We start from the raw sequence: 12350 nt of genomic DNA on the forward strand, positions 1-12350 counted from the left end.
CAACCTGATAGCAGTGAATGGAGCATCCCAAAAGTGTCCGGGTCAAAATATGACTTTTAAATTAAGTTCCGAATTAGCCAAAGGGACGGGGTGTCATGTGTAAAAAAGGAAGCGACTCATAGAATGGTAGAGGCAAATAGAGTTCTTACACATTTTCGTTAGAGTAACCGGAAACACTTTCTCTAGATCTACAATTTTTGGTATTTTGAATGAGGTGAAAATCAAACTATTAGAGCTTTAGGTATCAATTACTTTTAAAATATTAAGTCTAAAAACAATAGAACACGATGTTTATATGATTATTAGAAATAATTTTAAAAAATAAATGTTTACCTATTGATTATATATTATATAAACAGATATAGTTAAATATATTTTTAATAGTGTCCAACACATCATATCAAGAATTATATAATATCCACTTTGATTTAAATACTGTCAGTTTGTCCCTGTTAAGTATTTGAACACCCAGTAGATTCTGGTAATTTGAGCACGGGAAGATCAGGATCACTATCTTCTACTCCCTGCTGGCTGCTTGTATCAGACCTGTGGTCTGTAATGGCATTTCCACACTACTAGAAATCACTTAGGTTTCAGTAGATGTTAGAAGCTTTGAGAAAGAGTGATGACACTTGACAGCCGCAACAAAAAAGGGCGTATTTTGTAAGAGCCCGGTGGGCCGGTGGTCTAGATGGCGCAAGATGCACGAACGGAACGCCGTCGAGAAACTTGTCTCCGTTTTTGCTTCTCCTTTCCTTTCCTTTCCTTTCCTTTCCGTGCTGTGTGACTGTGTCCTGCGCTGGCTAATTGGCGTGTCTCTGTCCGTCTTGACTTGCAAACTTCCTACTACGAAATGCACGCACCTGTCATTTTGTTTTTTTTATACTTATAAGTCATAATTTAAAATTTAGTTTTAAATTTAGAGTTGATTTTGAAATTTTTCATCGAATTTTATTTTCAACATTGGTATTTATATCATTAAGAATACGTATGTAATTTTTTATTTATAGATTATTTTTCGTTTGTAAATATGTTATTTGGTATTTTTTTTACGAAAATGTTAAACAATTAACCCGTAGAGTGTTTAGGGTGAGACCAGGTTTACCATTTACAACGGAAAAACTCGTTTCAGCCGTGCAAGTGCAAGCACATCTTCAACCAGACAACATTCTCGCAGGGGGTGGTTCAAGTTGTAGTCTGAAGATATTCAGAACAAGATGAAGGTTCATGGCTGGCACATTATTCAGAATGGTTTGGCTCTACAGTAGAACTGAGTAGGAGAAATATTAAGCAAGGTGTGACATGTATTTTTTCTTGAAGAGAACTAAACTCATATCACAGTTTTGGGATTGCAATTTCTCAAAGTGGATATGCAGAAGCCTCGAGGAAAGGCTATAGGGGGATTGATTGCAATGATAAAACTATCACAGTGTTTGTGAATTTTATGGCATTATACACTTATCTCAAAATGATGCACGTTATGTGGATGTTCCATAATCACCAAATGGAGTTGTCGAGAGGATGAGAATGGGTAAATCTGAATGATACAAAAATTATCTACTGTTGATCAACTGACACAGCTGTGGGAAGCGCCTAGAAGTGGTTGGCTCAAGGTAAACGCTGCTGCTTTTATGGCATCCGAATTGAAGGGGAGCTGTTGGGGTGGTGTTGAGGGGTGAAAGTGGCAGGGTTTTCTGCATCTCAATCTTACAATTCAGTTGGTTACGCCACAATGGTTAGAGATGTCAGCGTGCAGAAGGGTGCTGGAATTGGCTATGGAAAGGGGAGCTACAAGAGTGATCCTGGAAACAGATAGTCTACATGTGATTTGGTTCAGATCCAATGCAGAACAATACTTAGAGCAAGTATAATAGCAGGCTATAAACCAGCTAAATGCTGATGTGGAAGAGAGAAGGGAGGAGAGAGAGGAGAAGCTGATTATAAGTTTATAGCCAGCTCAAACACAAGAACCAAGACAGTACGTGAGACAGACATGTGGATCCTACATTAAAAATAAAAAGCTAATCATTATATGAGTGGGTTATAAAAAGACTACAAGAAGTCTTATAGCTAACTTGTTGGCTATATTATTAGCCTTGCTCTTATATGTCGAGGGATTTGGTCCGTATCTTTTCATATTTGAGATGAAAAATATTTGATTTTCATGAAACTATTTAATAACGTAAAGAATGAAATAAGCTACTGCAAACTTAAAAACCTATTTTAAAAAGATAAATATTTTTAAAGTGCAGATCAGTAAAAGTGCGCGTACAATAATGAAAAATAAGAGAAAACTCCAGAGTAAAGAAATAGCCTTGATACCTGCTCTGGTTTGCTTGTGTACAGAACACGAAGCTGATCTTGAGTAACGTGGAACCAAAGATCGCGCCGGTACCACCATCACGACAGCATGTAAACTCTGCTCTGCAGTGCAGTCCGGAGATCTCGCAGCAGATCAGCTATTTCTCGTCGTAGACGCATAAACAAATGCGGCTCATGTGCTGCACAAGCGCACCAAACAAAACGATGGGATCGAGGGCGATGCGGATTGCGAGTCCACGCAGATTCCACAATATTGAATCCTGACCCAACACCAATGGGAGATAAGCAAGCAACATGGTCAGATTCATCTCATCTAATCACAATTTGTTCTTGCTTGCAGATCTGTATAATAAGGCAGAGATGAAGCAAGTGCAGAATTGGGCTAAATTGGCTTATCTGAAACTGGAACAAAGAAACAGGTGACAGGAGGATGATGGTTCGCTTCTTCCAGCTCCAGGCTGCTTCTGCTTCTCCCCTCCTCTCGCTGAAGCTGGCCTTCGCCGTCTCCTTCTCCGTCGCCTGCGCCTCCTCGTCCCCGCCTCCCTCGCCGCGGGCGGTCGCCGCCGACCTCCTCTCCGTGCTCGCCGGCCCGGGCGCCGCGGCGCGCGTGCCGGCAGCGGAGTCGGCGCGCCTGCGGTCCAGACTCCGGTTCCTCTCCCCGGTCGTCCCCGGCGCTGCCGAGGGGGCTTCTTCTTGGAGGAACGCGAGGAAGGTTCTTGTGGAGGGCTGCGATGCGGCTGAGGCGGGTAGGATGGTGATGTGGCCGCCGGCGCCGGTCATGGAGCTGGCGCGCCTCGCCGTCGACTCCGGCGGCGACCCCGCTTCCATCCACCGCGCGCTCGACCCCACCATGCTGCCGGTGAGCACTTATTTATCTCGATCTTCTTAGTATACATCCCATGAAAGTATGCGAAAGTTTTGATTTTGCCCTGTGAAATTACAATCCTGATGTAATTTCCCCCAAAAAATCTACTATGGAAATTTCGTTAGGTGCCTGACATTCAGGAGGCGAAGAAGAACAAATGCCAGCTCACAAGAACACCATATGGGAGGCGCTTTGCTAACAAGGTGCAGATTTTTACTCTAGATGTACATGAAAAATATGAAATCCTTTACTTTTCGGTTGGCATTGTTCAGACCACTATCTTTGTGTTGTCAACAGGACATCAATTCATACTTGGCGTTTTTGTTTGAATTGATTGTGGCACAAGGACCATCAGTGGGATTAAATGTATCACTTAGTCGATATGATCTCTTCCACGGGCACCTCTTCCTTGCTTCTAGGACAGGAAGGCTTGGAATTCTGTAAGTACCATCAATTACTCCGTGCGATTTGTGCCCAAGACTATAACACCGACCGCTCCGATTTCTTATGATTAAGTATCACGGAGAAGTTATATTGAAATTTATGATTATGAATGGTAACAGCACTATTTACTATATGTTATATTGACTACTGACTAGGTACCCCAATCTGAACATACAATGTACAAATAATCACATGTAAATTTAAGTTCATAAGTTAAATGCTGGATTTTCTTTGGTGAAAATCAGCAACTGATTCTAAGCTATCATAAGTGAGCAGGAACAAGCATTTCATCGTAGATGTGAAAAAGGTTTTTTTTATGTCAACACATAATCTTTAATGCATGCACCAGAAACTTGTATAATATCTTCAGATATGTAAGTAAATGATTAATCTATGAACTATTCTTGAGACAGATTCCATGCTAAAGAATATCCAGCATTCGATAAGGAATTGTTCCCTTACAACTTGGGATATTGTCAGGCAGGTATGATTTTAGTCAGATGCATGTGAAATCTTAGCCTGACTTCTCGTCATCCGTGGCTTCCGTGCACATTTTATCAAATTGGTTCATTTCTCTTTGACAGAATCTAATGTAGCCTACGATGATTCTATAAATTTACGCAACATCCTTTGGTTAGCACCATTGCCATCTAATGAAACAAAAGCTTGGTTAGCACCAGGTATGCGGCTCTGAGTCACACAAAGTTCACATTTCTTCTCTCTCACCTATATCGTTCATTTATGTTTTGAGTTAGGGGCATGTATGTATATCTCACTAATCCCTATCTCTATGGATGAACTGAAAGTCCGCTGGCAAATTTTGCATGAAACAGGTGTTTTAGTTGTCCTGGATGCACATCCTGATGGGATTATCTATCAAGACATGATACGTGATTATGTTCAAGTTGTTCGGACAGTATATGAAGGTTTGATTTTATATCATTCTACCGGCGTGCTTTTACTCTGAAGATAGATAGTTAATCTCGTTGGTTTTCTGAACACATCTGCAGATGATTTTGGAGAGGTCGCCGTTGATGTCAACTATCTGAATGTTGCCAACGCCGCCCCTTCTAACAGAGTTTTCATTTGTTGAAAATTAACCATTGTATTAGCTACCTTCTCACGGCATGATTTCATCCTTGTGGGAAGTAGAGGACACATAAAGAGTCAGTAAAGTAGTGATTTGCTTTGGTTTGCTTCTTGACGGCATTTGCGTCCTTTATAATTTTTAGATTTCAATTTGATTTTTTAGGGGATATATATTTAATTAAAGATACTTTAGGCTGTTTTTTTGCTTGCAAAGGCCATCTCGTTCATATTTGGCATTAGCTATCAGATTATATACGAATACAATGGAAATAAAATTACATCTGCGTCCATGATGTAGCAGGAATGCAACATAGTATCTCGATCATACTATTCACTTTCACACTATAATTATTTTAAAAACATTATTTAAAATAAGGTATTCAAGTTCAAAAAAAGTCAATAAAATTTAGCAAAATCAACATTACTATAAGATTCAATTTATACATAATATTACATATTTTTAAAACACATGTACTTTCTAAAATTTAACAGCATCACGATTCTAGATCTTCATTCTATGGTAATACCAAATAAAGAAAAAACGTTCTGGCTAACCCTTGATGGGCCGCAAAAGGCCAGAATCCCGTTCAGTTCAGGTAGTCTTATATGGGCCTTATGCAGTCTGTATTCTGGAATCCGAAAAAGGTGGAAATCCTTTTAGGCCTAGTAATGGGTTGGATGGAAATAGATTAAATGTGTTGGGTTTTAATTTGGATTGTCTTTGGTTGGGTGCAAATAGATTATTACTTCAAATGGATTGGATTGGGTTGGGTTATAGAGACAGATGGATTGGTATGGATTGGGTTTGGTCAGGTGTTTTTAGATTTTAAATGGATTTAACCCGTGGAGGGTAAATGGATCCTTTGATTGGGTAGCTAATAGATAAGAAAATAGACATACGTGAGACCCACATGTGGAAATTGATCAAAATTTGCACAAAGTTGCTTTTACACGTAATAAATCATCCCACCAAATTTCAGTCAAATTTGATAAATTTTTATAGTGTGAACGCGAGTTTTAAAATTTTACGTCCGAGTTTATACCTACCAAATGGGCGCATCCAAGCATCCATTCTACTATAGTGGATTCTACTACAACCAAATGGGCGCATCCAAGCATCCATTCGTGGATTCTACTACAGTGGGTTGGATCCATTTTAACTAAATGGTTTGGTGCGGGTTGAATTAAAATTAAAGTTGGATGGGTTAGATCTATTTTAACTAAATGGTTTGGTGTTGGTTGAATTAAAATTGAAGTTGGATTGGATACTAATAAAAAAATAATTAGGGTGGGTGGGTGGGTTGGTTTGATAGACTAGCTAGTAAAAAGATAAAGATGAATTGGAGTGGAACAAAATAATCCATTGGCAGGCCTAATCATGCCTGGGCCGCAATTGGGATGGAACCCTGTGAATGGCCTTTTGGGCTTTTCGTCGCACTGAGCAAAAGTTATAAACGCACCATGACTCGCTCACTTTACATCCTCTAGTTTGCTCAAAAAACGAGATCATACTTATCACAGCAGGTTGGAACTCGAACGGCGGAAGATTTTTGCTGCATTACCATATATAATGTCAAATGTATTCCAAGCAAGCTAGCATGAACTAATATCACAACATATGAGGGTTTACAACTCGCTCCTGTGAATGATCGGTCAAAAAAGACCCACCGAACGGGTACATCTTGGGTGAGAAGTCACAACACGAAGAATGAAGTGTAGCATTGCGTCCTTACACGAGCAAGACAGCATTGATACAGCCATCCATCTCTGGGTTGTTTGTAACTTGCGCATATTTACCTGCACGACAAGAACGCATTATGGAACAAGTTCCGGGTATAAGTTAAATGAAACATAAGAACATCAACAGATGTCTTACCCCAAACAACTTTTCCAGCAGGGGTTACCAGACCCAGTTCACTAACGTTAACCTGAAAAGAAATTGTTTGTAAGCACCAATAGGTAAAAAAGGACGTTGTCTAAATGAACAATGAAGCATCCAATAATGTTAAAAGTGGTTCCAAGATCTACGGTCATTAAGAAGTTTACCTTATCCCCTATAAGCGATGTCACTAACATAATGGTATACAAGGAATTTATCTCATAAAAACTAAAGTTTTCATTATCAGAATTGGCTGTAAGACTAATAAAACTTATATGAGACTACTTTCATTTCATACAGGCAAAAATTCTTGGCATACCTCAATGATCGTTCCCCTTGTCAAAACACCAAGAGAAGTGTACATTTGGCCATTTGGGTTTTTCTTCACGGAAATTATGTCAAGGTTGAAAGTACATTTCAGCTCAGGGTGAGTCACATGGGCTTTTGTGAAACGAAGGCCAGTTGGCCTAATGAACCGTTCATATTTTGGTGGTTTCCTTGTAAACCCAGGTCCAACAAAGGTAGCCTTAGTTACCATTCTCTTCCACTGTTTGGCTGCACAAGTCAGAAAAAAGGTGTTCAGTTCAATAGAAAAGAATGCTTAATAATTTAGCAGAAATCAGATTCCTACTAACACATTGTGGTTTCTCAAAGCACTACCAGATGACATGTAAAACTACTTCAGCACCTATGAATGCATGGAACAGTGACCAAATATCAATTAGTATTACAGATTAACACTATCGGCACCTAGCTTCACATACTTTTTCTCTTGCCAGTTCGTAGAACTTTGAACATTTCTTCTTCAGCCACAGGTCTGACCTGAAGGAAGGAAATTTTAACAGTGCTTAGTCAAGGTAGGAAACCATTGATTGCCAGGTACTACCAGTTCGTGTTGAAAATCACCTTTGGCAAAGGAACTTCCCATTTGCCAGCCTTTTCCGCCCTCTTTTGCTTAATTGTGTTGCTGAGAACCTATGTTTCACAAAATATCAATGATCAAAAACAGTGAAAGTTGACGTGTGTATCACATCTAGAGTACAGAAAGATAACATTTAGCTACCAAAAAATAGAAGCAGTTACCTTGGCACGTTGTGTCTGATCACGGTCCAGCAGGTATGGAGGAAGAGCACCCTCTTGAACATTATCAACCTTTTGCCGAGAAGTTGACTCATCATGCATTTTCAGGCTGCAAATGAACATAAAAACAAATTATAATCAACCTTCTGCCAAGAAGTTTACAAAAATGCTACTGAAAAAGAAAATTATACACTTAGGTACAAATTATAATGCTCAGAACTCATAATTAAAATATCACTACGCAAAACAAAAGCATTGAAGAAATTTCAACATATCGTCTTTCTGAAAAGGTGTCAGTCTAGTATAAACAATGGCAGTAAGAATCTAGTATAAACTATAATCAACCTTCTGCCAAGAAGTTTACATACATGCTACTAGCAAAGCAAATTATGGAGTTCAGTACAAATTATAATCCTCACACCTCGTAATCAAAATGTCACTATACGAAATGAAAACATTAGATAAACATCAAATCGTATCGTCTATTCAAAAGGTGTCAATCTAGATTCTAGTATAAACAAAACAATGGCATTAAGAATTCCTGAGCTCCCATCACCTATCAAGACAATAACAAATCGATAGAAATATCAACATATCAAATGGAGATTAAACAAGCAACATCTCTAGAAATTTAAAAGGATAGTCATCTTCCTTCCTGCTCCAATCCTACCTCCACGAGCAACGCACCCCAGCCCACCCGCACGCAGTGCCAGGACAAAACCGAAGGACCACAGAACCACAAGAAAATCAGTGGCTCAAGCCAGTAAAAAAGTACTGAACAAACCCGAAAAATGAAAAGAAAATCCTCACTGCGGCAGCTCCCACACATTACCCACCACCATAACCCTCGCTGTTTGCTGGCCATCGCCCATCACTGCCAGGTTGAACACCTTAACACCACCATCACCGCCGCAGTCCGCCGGTACCACCACTCGCCACCGCCACTGCCATCATTAATTTTAAGGGTTCTTTGCTAGCGAGGAGACTAGCTGTCAGCTCCGCCTTGCCTTTCGCCAATCACCGCCGCAATGTCTTCGTCCACAATCATCAGCGGCCATGTCACATCTAGGTTCTTCCCCAATGAAGAACCCAGGACCTGATCCCTGCCTTGCCAATCCCCGATCTGCCATGTCTTCATCCATAATCTCAGATGTATCATAGAGAGTTCTCCACCAGCGAGGAGATGGGACCTCAGGGACACCTTGTGATTGTTACACGATGAGATTGAGATAGGACCTCAGGGACACCTCGTGATTGTTACACGATGAGATTACACATGAAAGATGATGCTCCCGCCTCTCCCCCCAGAGCAACTTCCATTGACCATAGACTGGTTCAATGGTTCTATGGCACTGCAGAGCAGTTCTAAGCAAGTAGTAGAATAGTGGTTAGTTAAGAAGGCCCGGTGCCAATAAAAAGGTACACTTCCCTCGTCATCTACTCCTCAATTGTCACAAAATCTCATGATCTGCTCTCATTCTCTTCTAACCCAGTGCCATGAATAGGCAATCCAGGTTAGTTTGATGGATTTTCATCTTGAATATCGATTATACGCTTCAACTTGTTTTGATGCTGTTAGTGAAAAAGGCACAGAGGATCTAGGAAGAAGACGCCAATTACATTTAACAATCACTAGGTGCTTACTGATTTTACACCTTTTTAGTTCAACTTTCATCATGTGTTTCAACAATTTGCTTTCTGCTGGTTGAGTTTCTCCATTGCAATTTTTTATTCATGGTGTTCTGCCCTATTAAATTTCAGATCGCCTCTGTTGTTTCTTCTGGAAAAGAAGTGTGTAACCTGATTTTGCTTCCACTATTCTTCTAATCTAAGAGGTCAGTTCCCTATCGATTAGATCCCTATATATTTCCTTCTGCTAGTTTTAATGATTCAGAGATTGTGATATATACACACACGAGCAGTCAAAATAATGTTTTGGGATTAGAGAAAATTTTATGCTTTCAACAAAACAAATGTTTCCTAGTCGAATGGAGTTCTGTAGCGACGTACGGGCATGTAACTAGTAAAAGAAACATTAGGCAAGTACTTACGTCTTCTTCATCTGAGCCTTCTCGGCATACCGCTTCTTAGCAAACCTCTTACCCTTGGCACCAAGCAACTGCCACAAATCAAATGCAGGCGCATTAAGACCTTGAACAGAAACGCACCCAAAAAAAAAAAAAACAAAAACAGGGGCAATCAAACAGCACCTCCCGGGCATTCCTGGATCGCTTGTGCACCTCGCGCGCCTCCCGCTTGCGCTTGCGCTCCTCGTAGTCCAGGCGCCGTCCATGGCGCTTCTGGTGAAGCTCAATGTAATCTCCCTGCGGCTGCAGCCAACTCGTCCAGGGGAAAAAACCATCAGAAAATTCCTCAAAACAACTCGCGTGAACGATGAGAAAACAATCAAAAAATATCGCGGATCCCGAGTTTGGTCGGGGGCGAAGCCTGGGGCGAGCTGGTAATACGTGGTGGTCAGGTTGGAGGCGGCGGGGAGAGGGCGAAGGCGAGGGGACTTACCATGGCGGCGAAACCCTAGCAGGAGCTCAGGGTTTGGGGGCGGCGGGGGAGGAAAGGAGACAGAAGAGGTCTCGTGTAGGAATTTATAGTCATGGCCCAGTGGGAGTCCTGAATGTTAGCCCACGGAGCCATATGGGCCTGGCCTAATATTGTATATTGGGCTTTGCAGTAGAAGCCCAAAATTCGGTGCCCATAAAAGACCACTACTCCATCCGTTTTATAGCGTAACGCATATAATATAAAATAGATGTAGTAGGTATTGTATGTGTTACAATGAAATTTTACTAAAAATATTATTAACATGTTATAAAATTAGAGTTAATAAAAGCGGTTTGATATATATGTCTTAATTATTTTTATTTTATAAAAGAGTAAAGTACATGACCGGTCCTTAAACTTGTGGCGTGGTACCACTTAGGTCCATAAACTTAGAAAATGCATGTTTATCTCTATAAACTCATTTTAATGTCTAAAATCATGGATCTGGATGATACATTAAAATGAATTCATGAACCTGGATAGTACACTAAAACAAGTTTATGGACCTGGAAGGTACATTAAAACAATTTCATTGACCTAAACGTGTATTTTCTAACTTTATGAAACTAAGTGTTGCTGCGCCACAAGTTTAAAAACCGGCCATTTACTTTACTCTTTATAAAATATGAACACGTTGGTGATGGGCAGACGATAGATTTACCACCGTTATTCCGTTTTATAGGAGTACAATTTATACACGGTCACACTTAGATATACCTGTGCAAACTGTTGTCAAATACACAGCTGTACGCGAAAAGAAAAACACCTTATTTGTATACTCTTTTGCAACACACATGAACGTTTGCACATAATTTTTTTTAAGCCCCAACGGGGTGAATTTATATTAAGAAGGAGTAAAGGGGAACAAATACAAAGTAATTACAGGCCTCAGCGGCTGGAGGAGGGTGGAAGTGGGGGAGAGGGGGGACACACTACTAACGGCCCCGAAAGGCGTCTACGGTGTTGGGCTACTCTACACCCATGTCGTTCCTACTCGATTGGGTTGCCCGGAGGAGGGAGAGCCCCTTTGCACCGCTTGCGATCCAGAGATCGATCTCCTCAGTGATTCTGTTGATTAGGTCATTTATGGGCATTTCTTTCTTGTGGAATACCCTCTGATTGCGCTCCTTCCAAATTTCCCATGTTACCAGGGTGATGAGGGATTTTGTTCCTGCCCTGAGCTGCTTTGGTGTTTCCCTGACCGCGTTTGTCCACCAATCTGGAATGGATGCGTCGGTGTTCTGGAGGCTGTCATCTATTCTGGGAGGGAGGCAGTTTGTCCTGTCTAGGACTTCCTTCCAAACCCGTTTAGTTACCAAGTAGTCTTTAAACAGGTGTTGCGATGTTTCCAGATTTCTGAAGCAGAGTTGGCAGAAGTATTCATTTGGCCATGGTCTCTGCTGTAGGCGATCCGCTGTCCAGATTCTGTTTTGTAGTATTAGCCACACGAAGAGCTTGCATTTTGTTGGTGCCCAGGTCTTCCAAACACATGAAGCTGTATTGGACAGTATGGAGCCTAGGAACTGCATTTGGTAGGCTGACCTAGCTGTGTATTTCCCTGATGTTGTCCATTTCCATCGAATGTGGTCCTCTTCCTGCGTTGTAAGGTTGATGTCGGCCTCCTCAACTAGGCTGTTGATGGTGAATTTATAGGTAGGAACACATGTTCTATCTTGAATGGCGTATAAGCATGCAAAGACAATGTTTCAGTTTCAGTTACTAATTCGGGATGAATTCACTTCTTTTTATTATTTGGAATCAATCTCGAGTTATCTGTTGGAAGGATCTGTTCCCCGTCTGGTCTTTAGTCCAAGGGGTCGAGGCGATCTATAAAAAACAAGAAGAAATGCAGGCTTCAACGATAAATCATACACTCCGCCGGGCTCTATTGAGGAACACCGACGAGATGACCCCACGATGGATCACCATCCGATAACTTGATGACGCTCGTGCTTTTCTACCGGATATATGTATGAATATAAGTTGAATGTATAGAGATGTAAATATATATTCAAATGTGATGAAAATAATATTGGATGACGATTTGACATGCACGAATATATGTTTGAGCTCTACATAATATATTGAATTATAAATTATGTGGCATGCTTA

The 12350-nt window shown here is 40.7% G+C and overlaps 2 protein-coding genes across 4 annotated transcripts; one reads left to right on the forward strand and one right to left on the reverse strand.

Annotated features, from left to right (window-relative positions):
- The first annotated feature begins 2351 nt into the window (after window positions 1-2351).
- On the forward strand, window positions 2352-5003 carry LOC102706490. Of its 3 annotated transcripts, none has more exons than XM_040526494.1 (8): window positions 2352-2619; window positions 2736-3181; window positions 3313-3390; window positions 3485-3627; window positions 4045-4115; window positions 4216-4311; window positions 4465-4557; window positions 4642-5003. In XM_040526494.1, exons 2-8 carry the CDS (start codon window positions 2753-2755, stop codon window positions 4722-4724), a joined length of 993 nt encoding a protein of 330 aa, XP_040382428.1. In that variant the 5' UTR covers window positions 2352-2619; window positions 2736-2752; the 3' UTR covers window positions 4725-5003. The 3 variants fall into 3 exon arrangements, with proteins under 3 accessions (XP_040382428.1, XP_040382427.1, XP_040382426.1); XM_040526493.1 differs by having other exon boundaries at window positions 2742-3181; XM_040526492.1 differs by having other exon boundaries at window positions 2352-3181.
- A 1242-nt stretch (window positions 5004-6245) lies between these two features.
- On the reverse strand, window positions 6246-10272 carry LOC102706768 (ribosome biogenesis protein NSA2 homolog). The gene is made up of 9 exons (XM_006658043.2): window positions 10200-10272; window positions 9890-10009; window positions 9731-9798; window positions 7683-7788; window positions 7506-7574; window positions 7364-7421; window positions 6919-7154; window positions 6597-6648; window positions 6246-6517 (listed from the first exon to the last, which is right to left on the reverse strand). The coding sequence occupies exons 1-9, from the start codon at window positions 10200-10202 to the stop codon at window positions 6450-6452; spliced, it is 780 nt and encodes a 259-aa protein (XP_006658106.1). The 5' UTR covers window positions 10203-10272; the 3' UTR covers window positions 6246-6449.
- Between the last annotated feature and the right edge of the window lie 2078 nt (window positions 10273-12350).

This window comes from Oryza brachyantha, chromosome 7 (genome assembly GCF_000231095.2).
Source record: "Oryza brachyantha chromosome 7, ObraRS2, whole genome shotgun sequence".
Taxonomy (NCBI): Eukaryota; Viridiplantae; Streptophyta; class Magnoliopsida; order Poales; family Poaceae; genus Oryza; species Oryza brachyantha.

Coding starts and splice junctions, on each gene's coding strand:
- LOC102706490 (XM_040526492.1), top strand. CDS start 2,753: ATGATGGTTCGCTTCTTCCAGCTCCAGGCTGCTTCTGCTTCTCCCCTC. Junction 3,628..4,044: donor ACAGGAAGGCTTGGAATTCT/GTAAGTACCATC, acceptor TTCTTGAGACAG/ATTCCATGCTAAAGAATATC. Junction 4,116..4,215: donor CTTGGGATATTGTCAGGCAG/GTATGATTTTAG, acceptor TCTCTTTGACAG/AATCTAATGTAGCCTACGAT.
- LOC102706768 (XM_006658043.2), bottom strand. Junction 6,649..6,918: donor CAAGGGGAACGATCATTGAG/GTATGCCAAGAA, acceptor ATTTCTTTTCAG/GTTAACGTTAGTGAACTGGG. Junction 6,518..6,596: donor TGCTGGAAAAGTTGTTTGGG/GTAAGACATCTG, acceptor CTTGTCGTGCAG/GTAAATATGCGCAAGTTACA.